The following is a 24,341-nucleotide window of genomic DNA, read 5'->3' as shown; positions in this document are numbered from 1 at the left end:
GCCCCACCATCTCTTTCCTTCCTTCCCTCTCTCTTTTTCTTTCTCTTTCTCCACCCTCCTCCTTCTCATTCCCTCTTCGCTCTCCTTTGATAGCAGCAAAAGAACACAATACAAGGATGTAACTGGTGGGAAAAGATAGCTATTTCTAGACAAGTCAAGCATTTTATCCGGCCTGACATGTAACTGAAAGCGTTTATTATTACTATTGTTTACTCCACCACTGTGACAATGTAAAATGCTTTCTTGTGAGAAAATCTGACTACTCTGATTTATAAATGTCTCCCTCAAGTGTTTCCTGCAATCATTACTTAGTGGTAAATAAAATGGAGAGGACTTCAAGTATATACCTATTTCTAGCTCTATCTCTAATCAGAGTTCTCTCTCTCTCTCTCTCTCTCTCTCTCTCTGGAGTGGGGAGAGAGAGAACTGTGTTGTCGGTATGTCTACACACGGATGGATGATGTCTGTTCTAGATATAGGTGTGCACACTGTCGCCGCTGTGTCATATAGTGGAAAAGGAAGATGAGCTGGGGAACAAGGTGTGACTTCACACCCCAAGCCCTGCTACCTCCTAGCTAGCTGTGTGACCTTGGGCAAGTCGCATAACCTGTCTGAGTCTTCATTTCCTCAGTAGTAATACATGAAGTTAATTTATTTGAGAAACAGTATTACACACACCAAGAACAGCAAGAGAAATATACTCCGTCTGTCTCATGTCACTTTACTCCATCATCCTTTGGAGAGGAGCAGAGTAGCCCCGAATATAGAAGTCTTAAAAGGTGATATATTCTGAGCATCTGAACTTTGAATTATTTCAAAACAGGCATTACGCAGTGTCTGTTGGCAGCCTTCTCGTCTGCGACCACTCAGCTCGGGGGCATTTTAATCACAGTTCTTGCTGAGAGTCGTTGTTTCCTTTTGGGTCTGTTTCGTTCATCTGCTCATTACATGTCAGTATTTACTGCAGTGAATTAGCCAGCGATGCCATTGCTGTTTTACAAAAGGCCCGATTTTGAAGTTCTCAGGAAAAAAAAAAAAACAGTTTAGCAGGTACAGATTCCTCAATCATCATCATCATTAGTGTCATTGACTAAGGTGTGTAACAAATTTTCAGATTCATAGGACTCAAATTACTGGGGAAGTGAGACTTTCTGGATTTGGCTGCTCCAGAAGCTCACGGCAATGGTTTCCAAATCCGCCTGCAAATCACACTTGTGAGAAACATTCTAAATTGTGAAACACACATGGTGGAAAAGTACATAAAATTAAAATTGGGGGCACCTGGGTGGCTCAGTGGGTTAAAGCCTCTGCCTTCGGCTCGGGTCATGATCCCAGGGTCCTGGGATCGAGCCCCGCATCGGGCCTCTGCTTGGTGGGGACCCTGCTTCCCCCTTTCTCTCTGTCTGCCTCTCTGCCTGCTTGTGATCTCTGTCTGTCAAATAAATAAATAAAATCTTTTAAAAAAATTAAAATTGTACTCTCTTAACAAAATTCTGTAGAGAGGATACTCGTACAGTCCTTCTCAGTTCAAGAAATAAAACATGGCCAGGACCCCCACAAGCCTCCTGTGGGCCACTTCTGAATCACAGCTCCTTGCCCCTTGCCCACTGAAGCCACTGTCTTTCTTGATTTTTCTCTCTTCTTTTTTAAAAACAGTTTTACCCCCTACCTGTGTATGCATCTCTAAATGGTATAATTTAGTTCTACCTATTTCTAAAACACTTTATATAAATCGAACTATCCAGGACATATTTCTTTTTGTTCTGGCTTCTTTTCCATAGTATTAAGGTTTATTCACGTTACTGCGTACTGGTGATGTTCATTTTCATTCATGTATAGCCCATTGTATGAATCTACCACAGTTTCTTCCTTTGTTCTATTTCAGAAGGATATTTGGGTTGTTTCTAGTTTGGAGCTGTTATGGACAACGTTGCTATGAGAAGTTTCTATGTATACTGGTGCATATAAATCTTTGCCCATCTTGATTGGGTTATCTCTCTTTTTCTTACCGACTTCTAAGAGCTTTATGTATGTTGTAGACACAAGCCCCCCTTTAGTCATGTGTGATACAAATACCTTCCCCCACTTGTGGCTTGCCTTTTTGCTCTCTTCATGGCATCTTTTAATGAACTTACAAGTTCTTTGTTTTTTTTTTTTATTTTAAAGATTTTTATTTATTTGACAGAGCACAAGTAGGCAGAGAGGCAGGCAGAGAGAGGAGGAAGAGGCAGGCTCCCTGCCGAGCAGAGAGCCCGATGTGAGGCTCTATCCCAGGACCCTGGGATCATGACCCGAGCCGAAGGCAGAGGCTTTAACCACTGAGCCACCCAGGCGCCCCTCTTTGTTTTAATGCAATGAAAATTATCAATCTTTTCATTTATAGTTAGTGGTGTTTTTTTTTCCTTGTGCGTGTTTTGCCCAAGAAATCTTTTTTCTTTTACCTTGAGATCATCAAGATATTCTGTTATGTCTTCTAAAAGCTTCACTGTTTCACATTTACCTTTCCAGCCCACATAAAAGTGATTTTTGTGTATGGTGTGAGAACAGCCCAACTTCATTTCCCCATACAGACAGCCCGCTATCCCAAATAGCATTTATTGAGAATGCTACTCATGTACTGAAAATTCCCCCTCTGCTTTGAAGTGCCACAGTTGTCAAGAATCTGGGTCTGGGTCTATTTCTGGGCTTTCTAGTCTATTTACGGATTTGTCCTTGTGCTAGCCCTATACTGTTTTAATCACTACAGCTTTATAATAAGGTCTGATGTCTGGTAGAGCCAGTCCTCCCACAGTGCTGCCCTTAGAAGTGTCTTCGGTCCTCTTGACCCTTTGCCTTGCCTTATACCATTTAGAAATCAACTTGTCAAGTCAAAACAAACATCTGAAATAAGCCATTGGGATTTTTATCGGGATTAATTAGGTCTTCTTTACTTCCTTTCAATGAGGTATTTATAGTTCTTTCCATCAGAGGTCTTGTACAGCTTTTGTTGGATTTCTTCCTGGACACTTGATTTCTAAATGTGACTGTAAATGTTACCTTTTAAAAAAATGTGTTTTCTTGTGTTTTTTGCTGGTGTATAGAATACAATTGTGTGTGTACGTATATTTATTAACATCCTTGTTAATACTATCAATTCTTACAAATTCTAATAATCGGTCTGTAGATTTTTTAATTTTTTTTTTTTTAAAAATTTATGTGTTTTAGAGAAAGGAGCCAGGGAGGGCAGAGGGAAAGGGGGAGGCATTCTTTAAGCAGACTCCCTGCTGAGCACAGAGCCTGACATGAGGCTCGGTCCCATGACCCTGAGATCTCTGCCTGAGCCGGAACCAAGAGTTGGACACTCAGCCGACTGAGCCACCCAGTACCCTCTGTGGATTCTTTTAGATTTGACCAGGTCACCATCACACCATGTGTGAATAATGACAGATTTGGTGTTTTCCATTCTAATCCTCATACTTTTTTTTTCTTCTTTCCTTAGTACACTGGTTAGGACCGCCATCATAGTGTTTTTTGAAAATTAATCTTACTTTTTGGCTAATTTAATAACTGGCCAAATAACTTTTTGCCCAATTTAATGACTAAAATATATTAACTCTGTTAAACAAATGAGCTGCTTTCTAAAACAGGAGTATAACATTCAAAATGAAGAAAAAGTGAATCTATCAAAAGTCTCTCTCCTGCTCCAGACCTTCATGTGCTTGTTTTTTTTTTAATTTCAACACTTTAACAATTATTATTTCTACTGGTACGGACTTATTAAATATCACCTTTTCAATGACCTGTTCAGTGTGTGTCCTCTCGTCTCCTAGAAGTCAGATGCCTTCTTGTACTTGTCATACTGCCAGAACCTCGTTCTGCGTCAGCACGCAGAGCACGTTTGCTAAATGAATAAGTGAGAATCTGTCTCGTAGATAGCTTGTTAAATTTAAACTGATTTCTCTTAAGAAACTATTCATTTCTTTCCCACGAGATGCTTTTCCTTCAAATTTCACTAGAATTTTTTTAATCAAGAAAGTGGGGAATGTGCCAGCAGCTGCTAGTCTTTCACTGGCTTGTTAAAAATATCAAATCTCTGTCCTTCCCTTTGACCCGCTAAACAACACACTTGACCCAGTGGACTTTCACCGTGTCTGTTTTGGAAGCTCTACAGGTAGCTCTGAGAATTCAGTTTGGAGACCAGTACAGAAGATTGATCTGTGCAGAGATTAGTAGTATTGTGGAATCCAGTGATTTTCAATCCTGGCTGCACTTTAATTAAAACCACCCAGGAGCTTTAAAAAAAAAAATCCTGGTGTCTGGCCCTTACCCTGGACCAACCGATCTGAATCTCTGCAGGCGTGGTCCCTGCCAACTGTATGGTGCTTAAAAGTTCCCCAGATGGTGGTGGAGGCTGGGAGAGGGGAGCAGGAGGTAGGATTTACAAAGGAACATGAGGCAGTATTTGGGGGTGACGGGTATGTTCGTGACCTGGATCGTGGAAATGGTTTCATAGGTGTGCACATAGTTTAAAACTCACCAAACTGTAAACTTGGAGTATGTGCAGCTCATGCATGTCAATTACACATCAGTAAAGCTGTTTAAAGGAAAAGCTCCCCAGGTGATTCTCACAAAGAGCAGTGGTCGAGAATCATTGTTTGAACAGAGGGAGCACGCCACTGGAAGGTGGACATTGGATAGACTTTGTTCTGCCAACTAGAAGCGACTTCCTCCCCTCTGGACCTCACTTTCATTCTGGTTGGGGGGGTTCAGTTTTTTCCCTGGGTACTCTTCCTCTCTGACATTTTGATCCTTCTGCTCAGCCTGGCTGTGTGCGCCAGGCTGTCGTTGCACCTCCTGGCCACACGAGGGGGCTGTGCAGCTGGCTGCCTCTTCCTCTCAACTGAACACTCCTATGAGGTCAAAAGAGGCTGGTCAGGCATCTGTCTTTCCCTTCTGTCTGTCCTTTGGTGAGCGCGGGCCCCACTTCTGAACCACCATCTTCAGCTGCCCCCACCCAGTGGTCCTGCTGCAGGTGAGCCTTTCTTTTTAAGCAAAGTAAATCCATGAATCTCTGAATGAATAGAACTGCTTTTTTAAAAGATTCCCCAGATTGCTTTGAAAATATCCAGCTCCTGCAAAGCAATTAAAGTAGGATCTAATTGAAGTATATGGAGGCAGATCTGCATATGCATGTGTGTGTATGTGTGTGTGTGTGTGTGTGTATCAATAAGCACATTGACAGTATTACTCTACTGCTTCTAAGAAAATGATCCATTCATACAAAAGGTAGTCATCTGTTTGTTACAAGTGCAATATTGAGATCCTTCAGGCAGTAAACATTGCTTAGGTGAAAAATGGAGTCAAGGTTAGCAAATAAGCCAAGTCTTTTTGCACTGCACATATGATATAAAGTACTTAAATGAGTAAATGTGTGAGACAGAGTGTGTGTGTTTATCTGTGTTTGTATTTATCTGTCTGTGTGTGTGTTTACATATCTTTAGGTGAACAGGTTTGGCTACATATTTTAGAATGGAATCTATTCAGACACTCTGGGCATTAATCTCTATTTTTCTGGGACGTGACAGGGAAAAACATTTTGGATGCCAGTCAGAAGAGACTGACTAGAACTGATGTTACAAAATGATCTAGCTATGTCATAAATGTTGATAAATGCATTTTTTAAAAAAAATCCAGCTCAGGAATAAAAAAGCAAATGCTTTTCTGAAGTGCAGCAATAGCAGGGAATTATTTTAAAAAGGAAAGACCCCTCCCCTTACACAGAATTTTCCAATACTGTAAAACCTTAACACTGACTAGCTCTGTCTTTTATTTTTCATCTTATTGCATGTTTCTTCCATTTTGATTCCTAAATTTCAGATTATTCTATGAGCCAGTCACAACACCTTGTGGACATACATTTTGTTTAAAATGCCTTGAAAGATGCCTAGATCACAATGCAAAGTGTCCACTGTGCAAAGATGGTCTTGCACAGGTAAGACATTCTTTCTGTCTTGATTGGGTTAGCTTATTTGGAATTGGATACCAAAATGGTGTCCTGTTGGATCCCAAGCCAGTGCACTGTGCTAGGGCAAAATACTCCCTCAGGTCATCTGTCTATTTTTCCTGTCTTAGAGCTACCCTTCCGCTCTTCACAAAGTCCTTCAGGAAAATGGGGCAACATCTAGGTTTTTATGAACTGTAAATAGTGAAATTAATTTGTGATGGAAACAGAAGGGTTAAATTGAGGACAAACAGGATCCTGGTGCTAAGCCTATCATGGCACCTGATTCATTGCAATCTTAGGTGAATCCTCTGTCCTCTCTAGGCTTGGACGAGATGAGTGCTGATTTCTTCTCACCATCGTTGTTTATTCTGTGGTTTGAAGGTATCACTCCCAGGGCCCCAGAAAAACCTCACAGACGTTCAGTGTAGTCCTTGTTCCAGGCATCCTCCCACCCCCAGGAGCTGCTGTACTTATTAGCAGATATTTGACCACTTGAAAAGCTCTGCAGCTTCTAGATCCTCCGAAAGGAACCACACAGGCTGCCACCATTGTTTTTCAGGTGGACTGGAGGACTTTCCTGTAGCACAGGAACGCCTGGGAGCCCATCTTGTTTTCCCTCCCTTGGGGACTTGTGCACGACACATTATAGTCAGTCTTAATATTCCTTGACCCTTGTTGTCCCCAAGGAGAGGGCAGAAATGCAAGGCTATCTCTAGGTGAACGTAGGTCCAGAAAAGTCACCTGCTGAGCTTTCCCAACACCCAAACGTTTGAACAAAGGGAATGGAGTGAAATAATAAACCAGGATAATCCTGGGGGTGTGTGTAGGGTTCGAGGGGAGGCTCACTGTCACACCTTGCCTAGATCAGTGGGTGGGATCTGCTGGCCTGATGGTGGGTGAGGAGCCCATGGTCCTTATACATAACAATACACGTGTGTTGTGGTAACACTACAACATTCATGTAAGCAGAAAGAAGAACCTGCTCCTGCTGAGCACGGGGAGAAAACCATGGTTAACATCTCAGTACGTGCCTTTCCTGGGTTTTTGTTTTAGCATCAGCGGTGGAGTCTGGATTAGCAACCTCCTGAGTCATTGCTTTTCCCCCAAAGACTGGGACTGGGCAAAGCAGCTGATCCGCCATTAGGTGGTAGCAGGGGCTGGGAAGGCATCCTAAGAGCAGATGCTGCGGGGTCCCAGACTCAGGGGCTAGAAAATATTCTCGTCTGTCTCTGTGTATTGGCACAGGGGCACACTTACACTGTGTCCAAGAGCGATAAATATTTTATGCCAATCACGTTCACTGCAGAATAGACACACAGAGCCCATACTGGGAAAGGAAAAAGGGTCTCTAACAAGCAATTTTATACCCAGGAGCTCCCCCTGCTGGGTCTCTATGGGTAGTGTCCATAGCAAGCAATTCGCAGATGTTTTAACTCTCATTGTCTGGGTCACACAGTTAAATTCCCACTGCTTACAGATCACCGGATATGTATGGAGTAGGGGTGTTTGCGAGGATAGTAGATACCAATGGACCCGAATTTGGTTCTGAAATCATGGTTTATAACATAATTTCAGTGATAACCTAGATGATATATCTAAAAAACAGATAAAAATCACCAGTATTTAGTTGTTGTTTTGTTTTTAGCTAAAGCTGGGCGGGGGGAGTATTTAGACTGACAGTATCCAGAAGCCAAGCATTGGGGTGGGGGTGCCGTGGGTATGGGACAGGTCAGGAAAAGATCAATGTTTGAAAATGGCTTTTTCATGCCCCAAACATTTTGACCAGACTTTCAGTATATCCCAGGTGGAGACCATTTTCATGAGCTTGTAAATGTAGTAACCAGAAGAGGAAAGGGAAGGATTTGCCCTCCCACCTTTGTGATAAGAACATAATCTCAATTTGAGCATTTTAGGGAAGCTATGAGATTTTTAGAACTTCAACGCAGGTCTTTTTCCCTTGTTAAAATATTTTTGCCTAATTATACAAGTAATTAGTCACATGTAATATCCAGAGAATATATGCAGTATGATTTATCACCTGCTAATACACGGGTCCAAATTACTCCGATATGTGGGTCATTCGACTATCCTACTGATAAAAGCAGGCGTGCTTTGTGTTTTTCTGAAGACTGATTAGTATTTCATTGCCCTGTTCCCCCTTTAGTGCTTGGCATCCAGAAAATACAGCAAAAATGTCATAATGGAAGAGCTAATAGCTAAATTCCTTCCAGAAGAACTCAAGGAACGAAGGCGGCTTTATGAAGAAGAAATGGAAGAACTTTCTAAGTATGTATATGCACATGTTCTCTTTTTTCTTTTCAGTTTGACCCACAGAAGCTCATAGAACTGAATGTGCACATTTCTAACTTTTCACTTGATGATATCATGTTGGTAGCTTGACATTGGCCTTGGTGAGAGTATCTACGCTATAGAAATTGGCAAGTGCTGTAAGCCAGAGCTTCCCCCAGAAGCCAGTTGCTCAGCGCTTACCCATGTGCCACAGACCATTGACCAGGTCACATCTTGGCACTTGTGCCTGGGTGTTGCTGGTAGGAGGTAGGAGTAAATTTGGAGGAGCTAATCAGGGGAACTCACGGAGTGTACAAAAGACTGCAGATACTCAAGCAGGTTCTGTGAGGTTAAGAACTTTGGTGCCAACCAGACCTGGGTTTGTGACCCAATTCTGCCACAAAGCAAGTATACTTCAGGGCCTCAGGCAAGTCCCTTGACCTCTCTGGACCTCAGTTTCCTCATCTGTAGCTTGGGAATAATCCGTTCTTACCTCACGGACTTGCGAAGATTAAATGAGCTAGTGCACAGCAAGTACTTAATTAATGGTAACGGTAATAGTGAGACTGCTGCTTGTCCTGTGCCTCCTCTGCCTGGCCCGTGGGAGAGGCAGGGTAAGGAGGGAGGTGGAAGGAGGGCTCCTCCGCTGGAAGAGCAGCTCACTGGGAAGAAGCGGGAGGCAATCTCTCCCTTCTGCCTCTTCTACTGCTGCCTCCCGCCTCCCCATCCCCACTGGAATCCTCACAGCATTCTGGGGGCCAGGTGCCTGGTGGCAAAAGGTGCCCCCCTTACAGAGAACACCTCTGAACTGCCACGGTTTCGTTTGAGTGGAGCCTCTCACTTCGGGTGACATGTTCTCCTGAGAAGCTAGAAATTAAATCCTTGTTTTTCTCCTTGACTTAGACTAGATCTACTCAGGGCATCTTTATTTCTGATTCTTAAATTTGCCTTGAGTTTCTCTGAGCCCTTATCTCCAGTATCACTTAGTGTCTTATTAATAAACACTGGGATATATTAGAGGGATATCTATTTAAAGAAATCCTAAACTTAATACTGCGGGGATTTGGGCAGATGGTCTTATAGCTATTGATAAGTTCCAGTACTGGATTTACCAGACAAAGAAGAGAACGGTGATGGAGGAGGTGCTGGCCTGGTTGGTGGTTTCCCATCAGGCTGTGCGTCTGCTTCTTCACGGGCACTTGTTGAAGGGAAGACTCCTGGGTCCTAACTCCAGAGCTAATATACCAGTATCTCAGGGGTCCTGCAGCCCACAGTCTGGATGGAAGGCCCCCTGGTGACTGATGAACAGGAGCGTTTGAGCATCACTGGGCTAGCACCTTGCCTCTCTGTTGCTCCCTCCTCCTTCTGGCTGGGTCTGCCCAGCAGGTCTCCTGGGGGCTTTGCAAATTTGAGATGCTATTGGAGACCTTGCAGAGATTTTCCCACCATCCCCCTGGAGGGCTGGGTCCACTTTTACCACCAGCATGACACCTGAAGAGATTGTTCTGAGTAGAGAACATTAAAAAAAAAAGATTGAGGTATAGCTATTGCCCACCGTGTGAAGGTACTAGAGGATGTCTTTAGGCAAATTAGAACGTATAGAATATCGGTTTCAATCTCTCAGCGCTTAGGCTAACCTCTGCACCAGGTAATGGGACTCAGCCCATAGCGTCGGTGGCATCTCAGGATTTTTTTTTTTTTTTAATCAGCCATCGAAACTTGAGGTCTCCTTGCCTTCCTGTGGGGGAACCACAAGGGGACGTTTGACCAACCTTTCTGTGTTCTGCTCCATTGCTTTGAGACATCCACGTCATTTGCTCTTCCTGACAGCTTAAATAAGAACGTGCCTATTTTCGTGTGTACTATGGCCTATCCCACCGTTCCTTGTCCCCTGCACATCTTCGAGCCTTGTTACCGCTTGATGATTCGTAGATGCATCGAGACAGGCACAAGGCAGTTTGGCATGTGCCTTGGAGATCCCGTCAAAGGGTAAGTGGAGAACTATGTAGGGTGAAGGGAGGCTTGGCTGGAGAGGGATTTGGGTTGACTTTGGGGTGCTCCCAGAAGACGGGGAGACACAGCTCCTGAGATTTAGTCAGTCCGTGACCATGAGTGTTCGTAGAGACCACGGTCTCCCTGGCCCCTAGCCTACCATGTAATATAAAGGAACCCTGGGATTAATCTTTTGTTAAACGAGTGGCATTTACTCTACAGTTTGTTTCACTGGAAGACTGTGGACCTGGGAGTCACACTGCCTGGCTTTACATTCTGGCTCCAGCCTTAGCAAGTTTGACTTTGGACGAGTTACTTCTGTGACTCAGTGTCCTTCTCTGCAGAGTGGGCACAATAGTGCCTACCTCACTGGGCTTGTTGGGAGGATTGGTGAGTTAACGCGCATAAAGCACTGAGCACAGTACCTAATATACAGTGTCTGCTCCATACACGGGAGCAGTTATGTTATTGCATGAACATTTTTCTTTGCACAGACACTGCCTGTTGTGTAGTTGCCGCCGTGGACCCCAGCACAGGCAAATAGGCAGAAGTCCCTCGAGGCACAGCCTTGGGTTACAGAAATGGCTCAGGGCCAGGGCACAGAAATGACTCAAGGATTTACGTCTGTACTCATACCCTATTAAGCAGGTTCGCGGAATACGGCTGCATCCTGGAGATCAGAAATGTGCAGTTCTTTGCTGATGGCCGCTCGGTGGTGGACAGCATAGGCAGGAGGCGCTTCAGGGTCCTCCATCAGGGCCACCGAGATGGCTACAATACAGCTGACATTGAATACATTGAAGACCAAAAGGTGAGGACGGCCAGTGCCACGAATCCCAAGGCCAGGCTATTCCTGTAGCTTGGCCCACAAAGATGTTCGCAAAAGAATTTCTCAGCGCTGTTGGGGACCTTGGGATTTCTCACCAAATTGTTACGGCAACACTGAATGCTGCTGGATTGCTGTTTGGCTGTAGAATGGCACCAGGAGCACTCGTGTCCTGGCTTTCTCTGCCTAGCTGCTGAGTCGTATTCATGCGTGAGAAATGGCAAGCCAGACCAACCATGTAGAGGCCCGTTCAGCCTAGGAGTTAGGTCTCTGCCACAGATATCAAGGGGTAGATATGGAGCGATAGCTACACATGTGCATTTTATGTATCAATTTATTTATATTTTCCAACTTTGTCTTTTGAGATAATTGTAGATTCACACGTATGTTTGTATTTTTTTTTTAAGATTTTATTTATTTATTTGATCACTCAAGCGGGGCAATGGCAGACTGAGGGAAAGGGAGAAGCAGGCTCAGGGAGCCTGATAATGGGGCCTGATCCCAGGACGCTGGGATCATGACCTGAACCGAAGCAGATGCTTAACCCACTGAGCTACTCAGGCGCCCCCGTACATTCGTATTTTGAAACGTGCAGCCTGCTTAAGAGTTCTTCCCTAAAACCCATCGTACCATAAAGCAGAAAGATAACATGTCCAGTTAATCTTTGGTGTTCTGGACTAATGGGTAGAAGAAAAGGTAAATAATCCCACGTTCATTTATGTTTACATTCACTACATGGTACAAGATTAGTAAATGTTTGATCGATGAGTGAATGTATTTGACATGCAAAATAGAGTTACACAGTGAGACACAGACATACTCATGTCTCTTTTGCCAGTGCGCAGTGGGAAACCAGATATAAAACATGAAAAGGAGAGAGGCGTAAAGCAGCGTAAGCTAGTTGGACAGCATGCCTCCACTCAAGCCAGGGCGCCCCTCTGGTTTCCTACCTGTCTTGCTGTTTCAGCTAATTTACCTAGAGGAGCCTTTATCCTTCCTCCTGCCCCTCAACAAGTTATGCACAGCCCATCCTCTGGCAGAGGAGACGTTCACACACCACACAGGAGCAGGCCGGGCAGGCAAGCCTTCCTAGGGGGGCGGGCTGGATGCCCAAAGGGAGTCTGTGTCAGCAGCAGCCTTGGGAGTGGTGGAGAAGGTACAGAGTGCTTCATTTCCACTTTGGTACTTTCAGGTTCAAGGAGACGATTATGCTGAGCTCATGGGATTGCATAATTGTGTCTATGAGCAAGCGTCATCATGGTTTCATTCGCTCAAATCATCTCTGAAGAATCGGATAATCAGTCACTTTGGTCCCATGCCAGAGAAAGATGCTGATCCCCAGGTACATGAAAATGTCTCTTTGTAATGGACTGCCCCCGCCAGATGAGAGAGCCTAGGGTTTGGGAGCAGGTGGGTGCATGGTTGCCATTTGGCAGACCAGGAACAGAGAGGAAGATGGATCCAGAGTCAGAATTGGAGCAGTAAAGTAAAGCAGTAGGAACTTGGATCCAAGACAGGTTTTGAGAGATAAGTCAGGTGAGAGATTGAGAACACAGATGCCATCAACAGAAGAACTTTCAGTGAGGGTCCAGAGTCACACCACAGTAATGTGTGGGAGTGACAAGATTCACGCAAAGGCCAGGCTTAAGAGAAGGGTATCCTGGGAGCTGAGACCAAAGGTTTCCAGTTCTGGGGAGCCCCATAACTGTCTTCCCCATTGCTTCAGGAGCAGGGAGTTGGGACCAGCTAACTTACAGGATTCCAATCTCAAGTCCCCAGAATCTTCTCATACCTGGATCCCTCCCTCCTTAGCCTCGTGTGTCTAGACCCTTGTCATTGTTCTCATCAGGGGTGAGCAGGTCCTGAGCAAACAGACCCAATCTTTAAATCTACCCTTGGCTGAATTATACTAGAAAGCAGTTCATTAGGTTCTACTGGGTTAGTCTGTTTCCTGGGGAGACACGTCCACTTGAGAGATCAAGCTGCAGATCAGAAGCTTTTCAGGAAATTGGAGATAGTTAAGTTTCTCTAAGCTTTGTTTGCCTGGTATAAATCAGACAATACTCTCTCTCTAGGACCAGGCTGGAGATAAGCTAGTTAAATATTTGCTCACGATCACCTCTCCTACATTCTGAGCTGGCTCCCTACATCGTCACTTCCATGACTTCCTTGATTCTTTGCTTTCACTCGTTCCCAACTCGGTCACGGTAGTAAAATGGAATATGTATGTTCTGATTTCCCTGCCAAGAGACTGGTCCTTACCACTCTAGCTGTGTGACCTTGGATAAGTCCCTTCTCCTCTCTCAACCTTTCTCCCAGCTCTGAAATGAGGGAGGTGGGAGAGGAGGTCTTCCAAGTCCCCTCTTCTTCTTGCATCTGTAAAACACTGGTCTGTTCCCTAATGGACTGAAAAGTCTCGCTCTCTCCAGACCACAAACTTGCCTCTTTCCCTGCCGTGCAAGGGCATCGTGAATGTTGAAGGGAGAAAGTCCAGTCGGTGCTTCCCAGTGACCCAGCTCTTGGCTCTGGGCCACTGTGACTCAGGACTACGTCAGAGCTCTGTGCAAGCTCATGATCAAGTGTAACGTTCCCCTTCACCTTTTGGAAAGCACTCTTCCTCAGTCAGGCAGAAGGTAGCAATCAGCAATGACACAGCATCTTCCTCAAGAAAAAAAACAGATGCCACAGAGTGATTCATAAGGGCTCGATGACACAGAAAGCTGAAATCTTGGGCTCATTTCCTTTCTTATTAGAACGATTATCATATTGCTTTGGCAGCAGCAGAAAAATTATAATAATAATAAAAAATCATCCAGTTTGATCCAGTCAGTGCTGCAGCCCCAGGGGTCCCCTTAATAAGAATGTTCTAAACTTTGGGAGGAGATTTCTCAGAAATAGCTGCAAGTATTAACATCAGCTGAAATGTCTTCGCTAATGGCCCTGGGAAAGATAGTTTAGAATATGTCAATTTCATATCCAGAACTAATAATAGGAGGGAGAGCCCGTTACAGCTCACAGTGAGGGGCAAAGAAGAATTCAGAAGCTACAGGCACAGAGAAGCCAAGAAGGCAGCAAGGTTTGGGGAGAATCAGGTGAACCGATTTGGAGGCAAATATGTAGGTGGTCTGACCAGAATGGGGTTCTGTATAGTCCTAAACCCACCTTCTGGAAGTTGCGAGTCGAGAGCTCATTTCAGGCTTCATAGGAAATAAGTCACCAGTGTCTAAAACGTGTACCTGAGAAGCTGCTGACAAACCAAATTTCGGTGAAGGACTCATGTGGGATGGGAAGGGTCTTTGTTAAAAAGAAACCTGGGGACAGAATACATTTCTAATGTGAATGTGTTTTCTAACTGGAATTTTTGCAGAGTGGGATTGCTGTGCTTTGGGGCTGTGGATCATAGGCTTTGGTTTCAGAGGAGAAGCTAGCTGTGGCCTTGTATAGTGACATGGCATATGGGAACTATATTGCCTTCAGCCAGGAGCGGGGAAATAAAGGGAGTTAAGAGACATGCCAAGCCCAAGGGATCATGGGAATTGAAGGCCCACAGGTGGTAGGTGTCAGTCCAAAGAACCTAAACAGAATCTTCGAAATGGAACAGACTGAGTGGTGGATATTCTAGCTCACAGAATCACACTGGCTGGGAGGTATAGGGTATCTGTTAGGATATTGATTTGTTTGCTTTGACAACTACTAAAAATAACCGTGGCTTGAACCAGATAGAGGGCTAGGGCAGCTCTGTTCCATGAGGTCATTCAGAGATCCAGTGTCCTTCATCTCAAAGCTCTACCATCCTCAGAATGTTGCCCTGTCTTTCTGATAGAAGAAGGCTGGTTGTCACCATGTTCACGCTCTGGCCGGGGGCGGAGGGGAGAGAAAGAGTAAGGTGGAGGGCTCAGGGCCTGTTCCTGGCACGTGACCCAGGAGTTACACTTAGAACTTCCGTTTACATCTCATTAGCCAGAACCTGGTCTTGTGGCCTCCCCTAGCTACAAGGCAGCCTTTGTTTTCTGGGTGGCTACACGCCCAGCTCGGATAAGGGGACGTAGACCTAGGGGTGATCAGCAGCGTCTGCCGTACACAGAAGCAGTTCGTCCTGCAACGTTTACCGTGCGGTGTGGGAAACCTGCAGACTGAGCTCACTTCTGTGAAAATGGGATGAACCCATGTGTTTCTCTGTTGTAGGTTAACCCAAATGGCCCAGCCTGGTGTTGGTGGACGTTAGCGGTCCTCCCACTGGAAAGCCGAGCTCAGCTCCCATTCCTAGCTATGAGGTCCTTAAAGGATAGACTGAACGGCATTCGGCGAGTCCTGGCCTTTATATCCCGAAACCAAAACTAGTGAGAGTGGATTACTGAAGAGGAAGCCCCACCCTCCCCACCGCCCTGGGGGAGTCATCTTGTAAATATATCTAATTGCAATAACATCTTAACAGAAGGAAGTATCAAACAGGCATTTCCTTGCTGTTGGTCACAGAGAGAAAATGTGTAGAAAGACCAAAAGCATGGGACCTGTTTGAAACTTTCTGTCTTAAGATGCTTCTTGACATGCTGCACAACGACATGCTCAGCAGAGGTGTTTAAAAGCCCAGAAGAAAAAAATTCCTTTGATTTCGACATAAACTTTTCCGAAAGTTTAAAGTGGTTTTGCTTTAATTTTCTTTCTTGCATAGTTAAGTGTGTGGTTGAAATGTGACACACAGATACTAATAACGTTGTGTTATTTCACTGACTTGAGTTCTCATTCCAAATGGTTCAGGTTTTATACAGCATTGTGTAAAATAAGGTTCATCCTTCTATCTGTTTTAATAATTTATTTTTTGCACTACTGTATCCTTTTTTCTACATGTGTGTTTGTGACTATTTAAGTGTATGTTACTGAGAAGCCAGTTACTTTATTTATTAACGTGGTTTACCGTGTACCAAGGGGGAAAGAACAGTACTAGAAATGTGCCATTTTGGCTTTCATCACATGTAACTGTGTTCTTTAAACCAGTTCTCGAACAATTTCCGGATCTACCCCATTGGAAGGTTAGAGGAAGTTCAGGGTCACGCAGAGATTACTGATCTCCACAGGTTCCATTTGGCTTTCAGTTTGAGTTCAATATAAGATACGCAAGAGATTTGGCATACCTTATGGAATAAGCCAGGGTGAGGTAAAATAATCCATTCTCTCTGTGTTATATGGAGCAGGGCTGAAGGAATGACTTTCTTTCAACGAAGAGATGAATCCGAGGGGCGTCTTTCAGAACAATCTGTTGTAGGCATTTATCTCAACAATCTAATTACAGTGTACCTCATTTCTCCCCAGTGCAGTTAGGAGTGGGATGCTGAGGCAGGATGATTTTTAACCCTTCAGAGGGAATGGTTTTCAGTCTGGCACATCATAGCCTCCATACCCCACCTCTTCTCAGGGTTCTGGGGATCACGACCTGGCTAGCACTCGTGCAAACGCATGAAGAAGAGCTCTTTGTTATTAAAATGCAATGAAGCCAGCAGAAAAGGTAGAACCCTTAAAAAAAAAAAAAACAGAAAAACTATCTTTTCGGTTTGTAAAACTCTTTAAAGGAGCTAATGAATCCATGATTTTATCTGAGCACTGCCTTCCCTCCCAAACGCCACAGGCCAAAGATAGAGGTATAGGGGGAGAATAGTGGGTAAGAAGGTAAGAGGGAGGTCTTGTTTAGCCTGCTTAGTGCTGGTGTGACTCCTTTAGTGCCGGGAGAACCTGAAAAATGCCATGAGGATGGCGTGTCACAATGACAATGGGGTGAAGAGATTAGGACAAGCAAGAAGTGAGTCCTGCCATGCGCACTGCCATGTGCATTATCGCCTGACGTGATGCCGGACGGACACAGTGCCGTCCATCCACCCCTCTGAGGAGGGCTTAGTGCCTCAAGGAACCAATCTGGCTTCTTCTATCACCACCTCTGTCCAGAAACAGAGAAGGGAGAATGAGATGATCCAGGCAACAGAAAAGAGATTCACGTAAGCAGAAACTAAATGATCTTTTCTGCACTTGCCAAATGGATGCTATATGGTCAGAGCATTACGTTACCAGGCATGACGTTTGCAGCCAGACTAGGCTAGTGAAAAATGGAAGTATAGGCGTGATTACTGCCCAAGCAAATTCTTCAGGGCTCAGGGAGCGGGAAATTAAAGTCTCCCCCTCCCACTTGGTGCCCAACCACGAGGTCGTAGCACTAGGACTCTAGTGAAATGTTGTCCCGTCATCTACTGCAAATGCAGCAAAGGAAATGTCATAAGCATCTCCCCTTGGTAGATGTTTTTGTTTTATGATTTAACACTTTCTGGGGCCCAGGGTCCTTATCTAGGAAATGGCAGTGTTCAGTGCCACATGTACGGTTGTTATGAATGTTATATAAGGTAGTATTTATGTAAATCACTTAGCAGAGTGCCTAGCACCTAGGAGAGGTTTGAAAAATAATAGTTTTGATTAGGTTATTCATAGTTATAGAATATCATCAGGGGCCCATAGTTTGCATAAAACACTGTCCTTACACACAGGACCCATATCTACTCCTTGAAACATAGTTGGGGGCATCCGCACCACTGATTCTTGGACCATAACTTGATGCTTTACAGTTAATTCCTTTTGGAGACAAGTCTGTTTGGGAAAATGAAAAGGCTAGGGAACAAATGAGGGTTAGAGACAAGGGAGACTTCTGGGCAAGTACATTTTCCCTTATTTCAATAGGACTAAAAAGTAGTGCTATTTGGAGGTCTAGAATTTCTGATATAATGGAAGCCTTAAGTTCTAGCTCCATTTCAATAACCAGCTCATCACTCGCTCTTCAAAAAGTATTAAAAGTCTTGGCCATGCCAGAGTGAATGAGTTTTACAACCTGACTTTTGTGCTTATTAGTTCATGGGATTTCTTTATGCTGCTGCCACAGAAATTTATTGTGAACCTACTAAGTACCAGGCACTGAGCCACGTGATTCCAGGTTCATTCCACGAACACACACGAGTTTGTGGAATCGTTTATTTTCCACATCAGCCCTGTGAGATCAGTTATCATCCCCACATTACAGATGAGAAGGCTGGGGACCTGCAATGTTTAACATTTTGCCCAGATAACACAGCCAGTTAATAGCAAGCTTGATTTTGAACCCCTTACTTCACAGATTTTTAACACTTTGGACAGTTTCTGTTACACGTAATTTTATTAGATAGTCAAGGCAACCAAGTCACAAAAGTACGCCTCAGAAGCTCATGATTCAAATGGTAGTTGGGTTTAAGTAAAATGCAGTTATCTCACACATCTTAGTAGAGGTAGAAAGGGAAGTTTTTTTTTTTAAAGTAAAATTCTACATTATAGAATATTTCGTGTTGATAAATGAGAACCTAACTCCAGCAAATGTAGATCTTGGCTGGGCAGAATTGCACTGTACTCTCGATAGCCTAAAAACACATTTGAGTTGTTTCCTAGCAAGCTTTTGTGTCAGCCGTGGTTGGAGGACAGATGCAAGGCTGATGAGCCTTGGTTTTCTTTGGAATGTACTTGAATGGGGTAGTCAGCTGAACATGACCATTTTCACCACTTATAAATTGATTTTGCTGCCAAGCTTGGGTATGAAGATTGTACAGAGAAAAGACGTCAGGCTAAATCTAGGCCAGAAGTACAAGACTTCCCCCTTGGTAGATTGTGCCATTTATTTGGATAATTTTCTCATTTTAACTTAGATTATACCTAGATTATTTTCTGTGTGAATATATATGTGTGTATATATGTATATATGTGTGCATATATATATATTAGGTACCAAGCAGATATTATGCCTTTCTGCTTTGTACTGTACTACTGCTGCTAGCTAATACCCAGCAAAATGTAGAAAATGAAAAATGTTAAACTAATTTTCTGTAGACAACTTGGAGAAAAGGGCACCTGCCCCTGACTTAATGGGGCCGAGAGACTTGACTATTTTGAGAATTTGCCTTTTCTGAAGGCTGACTGCATCTAGCCCCATGGCATTTCTAGCTCTGCCTGCGGGGCTGGCCTGGGCTCAGATAATCCCCTGTGACTGGCCGTCAGAGCTGTGGAGCTCCTGAGGCTGGTTCACAGCACCCAGAGGTCTCTTACTGTCAAACAGATTGCATGCTGTGGATAGACCAGAATCCATCAGGGACTGTGCTCCCCCTGCCAACTCCATTTCCAGGTTGGGAGCTTCATTCAAGGACTCAGAACTTGAGTTCCCAACCTGTTCACTTTGCATCCGTTTCTGTTTATCGAGGCAAAATCGTAGCAGAGGCATATAATAAGGATGCAAATGGAAGACAGCCCAGATAATGGAAAAGGACAGATTTTTCAGCCCATCTGGGGCTTGAGGAGTGAGGTTTTGATTTAAGATTGAAAGCAGTTCTGCAAAGCAGGCCAGCTGCATGGGCTATAGTGTGTGCCCCTTCCTGAGTGCAGAGGGAGACAAGGAAAAGGAGTCACGTACAATGTACGCCTTCAGTTCCTCTTAGAACGATAGCTCCCACTGTTCAACTGTTTAATAATCCCGGTGATGCACATCCCGAGGTGAAATGAAGTTGTTCTCACTTACAAGTGATTATTTTTCAATGCGCTAAGTTAACCTTGAGAGAGAAGTGCCTGTAATCTCCGTTCCTGGTGTCCTTTTAAAGCTTTTGCTTCACGACTCTGTAGCCGTTTAAAAATTTGTCGCAGCAAATGTGATTAACAGAAGTTTACAAAGCAACTCGTTAGCTTGTGCGTCATGTTAAAAATCGCCTAATGTTTCTCTATTGTCAAAGCAACAACAATAAACAGCAAAATAAAAGGAGCGCAAATAGGCCAATATGGCATCATAGGTTTATCTTAGATACACTAGCTCCATCTTTTCAGGCCGTCCTCAGTCCTGCCAGGATTAAAATCTCAAGCAGGCCGTGCAAACAGTGGCAAATGCGTGGGTGTGCTTGTTAGCCCGCTTGTTTGTTCAGCAGCCATTTTACTTTCCCACTGTAACAAACTGGATGGGGAATTAAGATAATGCTTCCTCCCCGCCCCCATGTTGTTATTCAACTACCTCTATATGCTTGGTTTCTCTTTATGGGTTTCTTTCTTCCAAATCTGTACAAAATGCTGTTTCAACTCTTCTGTGTTGTAATAACAATGTGATTGACGTAGACTTTTGCTGTGAAAGATGTTCATGCATTAAAAATGTTTCCTATCATTACACTTTATATCTAACAAGCTCGACCCGTAACCTTTGGGCGAGAATTACCTAAATAAGTCATCATTTTGTTGGAAGCCGAATAGAAGGGAAAGCTATTGGACCATCTGTTCTGTTCTTGTTCCTGTTGCTTGAAATACATTTGATCAGAAGATCTCTCAAAGAAGTAGATTTTCACTCAAACAGTAAGCTCTCACGCATCTAACAGTGAGGCTGGCGTGAGCTAGTTAATGTGACTGATGTGTTCTGAAAACCTGGCCATAAATTGTCTTTCAAAAATGCAAAAATTGTTTAAAAAAATCTTGTTATTTAAGGACTTATGTTGAGTGTTTTGCCAATAACCCACCCCTAGTTTGTTTGCAGATCCGTTCATCTGTTCGGTTTGCTTCAAACAGAATACACTACCTACCGTTTTCTTTGCCAATATAAAATGTTTGTGAAAAGCAAGTTATGTGTTTTTATTTGCGTCAGACTGTTTCTCCACGATAGGCTAAAGCTAAGGCCCAAAGTGTGAACCCTTTGATGGGAAAACTGGTAAAACTGGGACAGTGGGCAATACTGACCGAGCTGGGTTCGGCAAGTGCAACTCAGCGACATCTTTTCAGTACCAGTTTTAAGTCTCCTGCCATGGAAGACTTTATGCAGGGTCTGTTTCCCCCTGGCAAACAAAATACAGTGGAGTGGGACAATGAAAATGATATCATATCCCACTTGGCTTGACCTTCGTGTAACAGGGTCTTTTGTGTAATTGAGAAAAATGAGAACTCCTGGCCAAGTAGATCCCAGAGGAAGCACTTGGCTCTGTTGGACTTCCGGGCCCAGTCCACCCCTGTCTGGTGGTCAGGAGTTGGAGCGCACCCCGGCCAGAGGCACAGTCTTCCCTCCCAGGCAGTCCGGGCCAGAATGCCTGCGTAACTCTCTCTGGAGAACTGCACTGGGTCATCTAAAAGGAAGGTCTGGTTTGCAGTTGCCCTCCGGGCCTTGGGCAAAGCCAAAGCCAACACTTTCTGCTTCCTCTCCTCTGGGATCCACCCTGGCTCCACTCCCGTGAGTTCTCTGCCGCCAAAGATGCCTCCCTGGAAGGAACTCCCCGTCTCCAAATTAGATCAGAGCAAGAGAAGGAAAGAACAAATGCCCTAGACCCACAGGGTACTAGATACTTCTGCTTTCCCTTCCTGCGAGGATTTCATCACTCCCGAGAGGGGCTGAGGTGGGACGGGAAGGGGCCGGTGTCGGTACTCCCGGTGCTGGCTTCTTCCAAGGAATGCAGGAATTTCCCAGCTGGCCTTGTCCACACTCAGCCCAATGTAAAGGCAGGTCCTAGTCAAGGCAGGAGGGTCCCGGCCCCCAGGAGCCCTGCCTCTGGATCTCCGAACCCCTTTCTCCCACCCTTTCTGGTTTTCTGTGACTGCCTTTCCCTTCCCACCCTATCCTGGCACTGGCCAGCCGTCCATGTTTACCGTCCGTTTGGATACACATGCATTAGCAAGTAGCATCGTTGCTTTAGAATGCCCCGAAAACCGCTTTCCTCCACTCACTAAAGTGCCGGCCCTGACCCCCGCTGCAGAGCGCTGTCTCGCTCCCAGTGAGTCCCTGGGAGCCATTTCTGGAGGCCACAAAGTATAACACATTAAGTCCTGAGATAACCCACTCACCTAAAATCTGGTTTTGCTCTCAAAAGCTTGTTCCTTGCATTTTAGAGGTGCGGTAGGGGAATATCTGGCAGAGGCAGGGGGTGGGCAGGGGAGATCACCACCCCTTTGGCCCATCAGGGTATCGGTGGCCACCCCCCATGCGCTGCTACATTCCCAGGGCCACGTGCTCGTCCTGCAAGTGCACACGTGCTCTTTCACCAGACGACCAGCGGTGACGGGGAGCGCTGGGCCCACATGTGGCTACCAGCCCTTCTGCTGGGGCTGTACACGGGGATGAGTCCACTTGATCGTGGCTAGCCAGGACGACTGGAGTGGCTCCTGAAGTCTGAACGACCCAAGTCGCCTCCTCTTGGCCACAACTTCATGCGTCCTCTTCTCGTAGTCACTGGGTTTGGTCTTTTGGCCCGACTGGGGAGGCCGTTTATGCCCAAACCCAAAGTGCGGGCATGTGCTCAGGAATCAAGGAGTCCTGTTCCTACACCCCCAGGCATCCACGAGCTCAGCTGATGTCTGTTGAATGTTCACAGCATGCCAGGCTCTTTTCTAGGGTTTTCTTTCTTTCTTTCTTCTTCTTTTTTTAAGCATTTAGCTTCTCTTTCTAGGGTTTTCTTTCTTTCTTCTTCTTCTTTTTTTAAGCATTTAGCTTCTCATTCGATCCTCGCTATAACCTACAAAGGAGATCTCCTTTCCCAGGTTATAGGTGAGAAGACTGTGGCATAGGCTGGTGATGTCACTTGCCTGTGGTCCTCCCCATGAAAACCTGGGGCGACCTGATTCCAGAGCCCACACCTGCTACTATGAGTCCCCCATCCTGCAGTGGCATGGACCCAGGAGAGTGACTCAGCTTGCAGATACCCCGTGGGGGGAACTTCCAGAAATAATGACAGCAGAAGAGCAGCACCAGCAGTTCCCATGTATCGAATGGGCACTACCTGCTGGGCATGGAGCTCAGCATGATCTGATTTAGTCCCGACGCAGGTGCTGTTGGCACCCGCCCTTGACCAAGGAGGGGACACTGTGGGCTCAGACAGCCTGGATTCTGAGCCCAGCCTCCCTGCTTCCCAGCTTTGTGGCCTTCCACAAGTTGCTTTCTCTTTCTGAGCCACGGGGAGGAGAGTGGCTGGCCTGGATTCCTGGATTCTAGCATCTTCTTTCTGATTCTAGTGCCCCAAAAGTCTTGCCCCTCAGCCGTCTTTGGAGCCCTCCTCCATGAAGGCGTGTCTCCCTAGTGACTACAAACTTTGGGGGTGCCCCGGTTGTCCCCACGGCTTGCCCAGCTTGCCCTTCCTCCTCCCCACACCTGTCGCTGCTTGAAGAATCTTCTGCCACCAAAAGATAGACAGAGATTTGGAGACTCGGAAGGTAATTCGAATAAGAAAATCCAGAGGCTGCAATCCCATAGTTCTAGAGTCATCCTTCCCAGAACCGGAAGAGGCTTTAAGAAATCATCTAGCTCAGTTTTCTGCTTCTGGCTCGTATTGTTCTCCATGAGGTGGCAGCCAAGGCCAATGTAGAGCCTCCTATCGGACGCACACTACACACTAGTGGTGCTCCCAGCTGCCCCTCCACACCCCACGAATGTTCCAATGGGGGGCATTTTGGAGGTGGCACTTTCATGGGGAAGAGCAACAGATTGTGTAAAAGCAGCTATAGCCTATTTGGTAAGGCACCTTTGGGGATTGTGGTTTCTCTCCGGTTCCTCCGCCCTGCCCCACCCCCTACTGCCTCACCTGTTCCCCTCAGACTGCTTCTCTATCCAAGGAGCTTGTCTCTCCCACAGCCTGTTGCTTGGGAGAGACAAACTCTAGAGTTAGACTCTTCAGGTTAGAATTTTGCGGCTGCTACTTACTGCATTTGTGATCTAGAAGGTGATTCATGGTTTCCTGTCCTCGTTCACATTTGTCCAAATACGACCTTCTGGGGCAGGCCATCAAAACATACTTGGTCTTGCTTTTCAGAGGACAGGTCATCAAAAATCTTCCTCTATCCCTACCCTCCCACCAAATAGACATTTACCATCTTATTTAATAGGAAGACCGGAAGCAACAGATTTCAGGGTTGGTTCCTGGGTCTGATGGTCTCAGCGAATGCCTAGGCTGTCTCCATCTTTCTTCAATGTTCTTAAAGCCCCTGATGGGAACAGCTTCACCAAGAAGGCCGTCTACCCAGTCCTTCCTGCCAGAGGCCAGATGCCTGAAGCAGAGAGCTTCATTGGCCCTCTGCAAGGCAGGGCTGTAAGTCCATGGACAACGACTATTTTCCAGTTGAAGAAGGTGCTTTGAATTTTCCTCAGAGCAGGTTGTAACATCTTACTCGTTCCCTCATTAATTAATGAGTCAAATAAAATCTTTAGCCCATGTTCAAAAAAGGAATGAAGTGGGAAAGGAGTCTTTTGGCCCT

At 45.2% G+C, this 24,341-nt stretch overlaps 1 protein-coding gene across 7 annotated transcripts in view; it reads left to right on the top strand.

Moving 5' to 3' along the window:
- Nucleotides 1–20,733, top strand: part of LONRF3 (LON peptidase N-terminal domain and ring finger 3) — a 39,448-nt gene extending 18,715 nt beyond the window's left edge. For 3 of the 7 annotated variants that reach the window (XM_047716055.1, XM_047716053.1, XM_047716051.1), the window contains 6 exons: nucleotides 5,857–5,971; nucleotides 8,148–8,269; nucleotides 10,103–10,261; nucleotides 10,913–11,075; nucleotides 12,283–12,432; nucleotides 15,276–20,733. In XM_047716055.1, the coding sequence (XP_047572011.1) occupies nucleotides 5,857–5,971; nucleotides 8,148–8,269; nucleotides 10,103–10,261; nucleotides 10,913–11,075; nucleotides 12,283–12,432; nucleotides 15,276–15,431 (865 nt within the window). In that variant the 3' untranslated portion in view covers nucleotides 15,432–20,733. Of the gene's footprint in view, nucleotides 1–5,856; nucleotides 5,972–8,147; nucleotides 8,270–9,981; nucleotides 10,081–10,102; nucleotides 10,262–10,909; nucleotides 11,076–12,282; nucleotides 12,433–15,275 lie in introns of those variants that run through there. The other 4 variants (XM_047716054.1, XM_047716052.1, XM_047716050.1 and 1 more) reach the window with 2 other exon arrangements.
- Nucleotides 20,734–24,341: the final 3,608 nt, after the last annotated feature.

This window comes from Lutra lutra, chromosome X, assembly GCF_902655055.1.
Source record: "Lutra lutra chromosome X, mLutLut1.2, whole genome shotgun sequence".
Taxonomy (NCBI): Eukaryota; Metazoa; Chordata; class Mammalia; order Carnivora; family Mustelidae; genus Lutra; species Lutra lutra.
This window is presented reverse-complemented; position numbering and strand designations above follow the sequence as displayed.